This window comes from Etheostoma spectabile, unplaced genomic scaffold, assembly GCF_008692095.1.
Source record: "Etheostoma spectabile isolate EspeVRDwgs_2016 unplaced genomic scaffold, UIUC_Espe_1.0 scaffold352, whole genome shotgun sequence".
Lineage (NCBI taxonomy): Eukaryota > Metazoa > Chordata > Actinopteri > Perciformes > Percidae > Etheostoma > Etheostoma spectabile.
In genome coordinates, this window is record NW_022605591.1 from 812,777 (window position 1) to 816,511 (window position 3,735).

General features: G+C 43.6%; 1 protein-coding gene across 3 annotated transcripts in view; it reads right to left on the reverse strand.

The window, feature by feature from the left end:
* neurl4 (neuralized E3 ubiquitin protein ligase 4) overlaps positions 1–3,735 on the reverse strand; it is a 27,401-nt gene that overhangs the window by 11,680 nt on the left and 11,986 nt on the right. The window contains exons 10-19 of one of the 3 annotated variants that reach the window (XM_032511312.1): positions 3,540–3,625; positions 3,221–3,383; positions 2,898–3,108; positions 2,611–2,687; positions 2,335–2,413; positions 1,850–2,019; positions 1,593–1,721; positions 1,124–1,269; positions 729–947; positions 35–133 (exon numbers count right to left, since the gene is read on the reverse strand). In XM_032511312.1, the coding sequence (XP_032367203.1) occupies positions 35–133; positions 729–947; positions 1,124–1,269; positions 1,593–1,721; positions 1,850–2,019; positions 2,335–2,413; positions 2,611–2,687; positions 2,898–3,108; positions 3,221–3,383; positions 3,540–3,625 (1,379 nt within the window). Of the gene's footprint in view, positions 1–34; positions 134–728; positions 948–1,123; positions 1,270–1,592; positions 1,722–1,849; positions 2,020–2,334; positions 2,441–2,610; positions 2,688–2,897; positions 3,109–3,220; positions 3,384–3,539; positions 3,626–3,735 lie in introns of all 3 variants that reach the window. The other 2 variants (XM_032511311.1, XM_032511309.1) reach the window with 2 other exon arrangements.

Genomic DNA, 3,735 nt, shown 5'->3' on the forward strand with positions numbered 1-3,735 from the left:
GTGTGTGTGTGTGTGTGTGTGTGTGTGTGTGTACCTTGGCTACTGCAGTTGCAGCAGGCCCCATGTCTTCACCATCAATAAAGATGTGCATGGTGTCGTCACTGCACCTCTTCACACCGACACGGTTGCCAACCTAAGAAACAATCGCGTTCAGGTGAGTATTACAGGCACTGAGAATGGTGAAGAATGCTGATATCAACTACTGGTGATTTATAAAAATACCACTTAAGTATATCAAACTAAATTAATAACCTGTTACTAATTTAATAACTAAGTATAATCCACTTTATCTAGTGACCACAGACTACCATTTCTTCTTTAGATCATTGATTGGAAAATAATCAAGATTCAAATCATTTAACTTGAAGATTGGATTAAAGTAAAGCAAAAGCAAAATAATCCACATCCTATGTTACCTTAGCATGAGCTTTAAATCATGTTTTTGTGCTGCTAAATGACCACATTTCTCCCTGTGACATGTTAAATATGAATGCATTGTTTGTCCTGATCTGTGAGTTATCCTGTCTGCTAGTGCTTCTCCTTATGTGCATAGCAGTTCTTTTTATTTAAAGCACATTTTAATAATTGCTTTGGGTGCCGTTTTAAGGTCAGGGCTTTTAAGCAGCTAGAGGGGTTCAGCCAATGAATCTGAGACAGAAGGAGAGATCGTGGAGGGTTTAAAGGTCTTTGATTTGACTTTGCTCAGACAGAAGGGAGTTGCAGCCTACCGTCAGCCGGTCCAGTGAACAGCCGTAGTTCTGGCGCTGCAGCACACCGTTGCGACGGACCTCAGAGCCGCAGAGCAGCCAGGTGACCTTGGTGCGAAGCTGCGGGAGGGAGGGGGAGAGACCTGACAGCGGGCAGGAAGGCAACTCTGGAGGGGCCAGTGTGGTAAGACCAATATGCAGCGAACCGCACCACTGCTCATCCACTTCATCAATCCTCACCTGCAGAGGACAGAGACAAAACAACTACCAGTTAGGAGGGAAAAACATAAACACGTTGAAAATGGAATTTCTAGTATACACAGATACAGGTATTGATGAGATAAATGTGCAAATTATTTAAAAAAAAAAATTGTAGGTAGCAGGTTTATTTTCTGAGCATTCTGAGGTAAGCTCACCTCAAACAGCTCGTCCGCTTTGAGTTCCTTTGCACTGAACACGATGCCGTGAGCGTAACCTCCCACTCTGACGCCCTGGCAGCCATCGCCGAGCAACACCACGTTCTTACCGTGTTTAATGTGGAGCCGATGGGCAACGCCTGCTACTACACACACACGCACACACACACACACACACACACACGCACACACACACAGAGAGAGAGAGAAGAAGAAAGATGGAGATGAGGCTTTGAGGACAATTAACGTGATGTTTTTTGTCTTTACTCCCTTCTTTTTCCTTTTCATATTTCTTTACCTTTTACCTTTTCCATTGAACAAATAAATACAAAACACACTTAAATCACCAACCAATCAAAATGATGTTGTTTAAAACCTACATTAAAAACATTTTTAAAAAAAAGTATTTTACTAAGCTTTTTACAGATTTTCCATTCAGTCCCAAAGCTTCTGTTGTGGAAATGTCTACCTGGTGAGTGGATGGGAAAGCTCTTCTCAGTGATGTTGCTGGTACAGAGGCTGTTGTCCAGCGGGCCTGAGGAGCTGGTGATGGACACCTGAACACACTGTCCATACAGGTCAATCACAGCATACACCTCTGAGAGAGAGAGAGAGAGAGAGAGAGAGACACATGAATAAAGCATTGGGTCATCAAATGAAACACTGAAACCTCACTCTTTTGTATTTTAACCCTATCTGGCTGCAGCAAAGTCCTGATTTCACTACCTGATGGCAGCCCGGTGCAGGCGACTCCTTGATCGACACCATTGATGTAATAATGGAGGTCGCCACTGGCTGAGCGCATCATGCCAATCCGTGAGCCCGTGGTCAGGGAGTCCAGGTCACAACCATAGTTGTTGCGCATTGTGTTGCCATCCTGCATGATGGCCGTACCACTGTGAGAGTAGGAGGAAAACAAATACATTTTTTCAATTAAGGATCTGAACTTCAATAAACGTATAATGTTTTAGTGAGGCTGTCAACCGATTAAAACATTTTAGGCACAAACACAAATTCTTAATACTCGATTCAAATTGGAAGGCCTCATGTTAACACTGGACAATAATCCTTTATGATCCATGTGCCTTTAATATTCTGCCTTATACTGGATGAGAACACATTTGCTTCTTCGTTATTGGACGTTATTTGACTAGATTATTAAAGATTTTACTAAGAGAACAACTAAAACGCTTTATAGAGTCTTCATCTACCTGAGCATCCAAGTGTCATAGTCAATATCAGTCATAGTGTTAGGAAACTCGAGCTCATCTGGCCTGATGGCTGTCACTCCTGGACACAGAGGGGGGAGGAGAAAATCTGTGGTGATTACACATGAAACATATTTAAACAGGATGTCTAAAATGCCGTCGTTGAGATAAATGTTAGGTTACATACAGTAGCTTTTATTGTCATGTTTGCTTTTTAACTTATTCACACATCTTAAAAGAGGGATAGAAAGGCAGAGTGGACACAAAGAAATAACTGACCTGCTTCTATTGAACCCGACCAGCGGTCCACCATCTTCTGAATAATGATTTCAAACAGTTCTCCATCTCGAAGGCACCTGCAAAGAGGTAACACGTTAAAATCCTGACTCAGCTCCATCACAACAGATTATCTCAATGCTGTTTAGTTTTGCTGTTAGTGCATGCAAGATGAACTGAGAGATGTTTTCACAAATGTGTATGAATTTCTATATTGGTCAATGTTGTTCATAACTTTGTCTACGCGAGATGTGATTCGCAAAAAGTTCATCGTCATTCATTTTTATCACCTGTTGGAAATGACAATAGCGTCGTTGAACTCGCTTCGGCAGTTCTGACGCAGGGCGGTGCGCCCCCCGTTGGTGATGACGGCGTTGGTGCCGTGGAGGTGGTGGAAACGCAGGTCGTTGGTTGTGCAGGCCCCTCCGACTGAGCAAGGGCTCCCAGGGGACATGGCTGTGGGTCCCTCTGAGCTGTCCTCTGGGAGAGGCAGGAAGTCCACTAACAAAAGGGGTAATAGATAGAAGTTGACATTGTCTAAAGTGGACTCTTTATGAGTTAAGTATCTCAACAGTTCAAAATGGAGCCCCGTTTGTCTTCCTCCCTCTCTCACCCATGTCGTCCATGATGGTGGCCTGAGCAGCCTGGCCATAGAGGTCGACCACGGCATAGACACTGGGAGGGATGTTCCAGGCCGCCGGGCCCTGAGCCACGCCGTTTACAAAGAAGTGGAGGCTGCCGTCTTCTTTCCGCACTACACCCACTGTGTCACCCGCCTGCAAGAGGCAAAAAAGTTGAAAAAGGGTTAATAAACATGCAAAAGGAAAAAGTCAGAAGTATTGTGGGAGGAGGAAGGAGGAAAGAGGGTGATGGGTGCAAAAGCATTGAGTGACAGCGTCAGCTGAGTAATAAAAAAAAAAAAATTCACTCACCTTGAGCCGGTCCAGGTTGTGTCCGTACTCATCCAGTATTGTTGTTCCGTTGTGCATTACGCCATTCCCTGTCATCATCCACGTCCCTGGAAAACAATAAGAAAGTTGTGGGATCTCTGTTTGAAAGGTACCTCATAAATTCCTCCACACTTACAGTAACTTTTATATAATAATAATAATAATAATAATACATTTT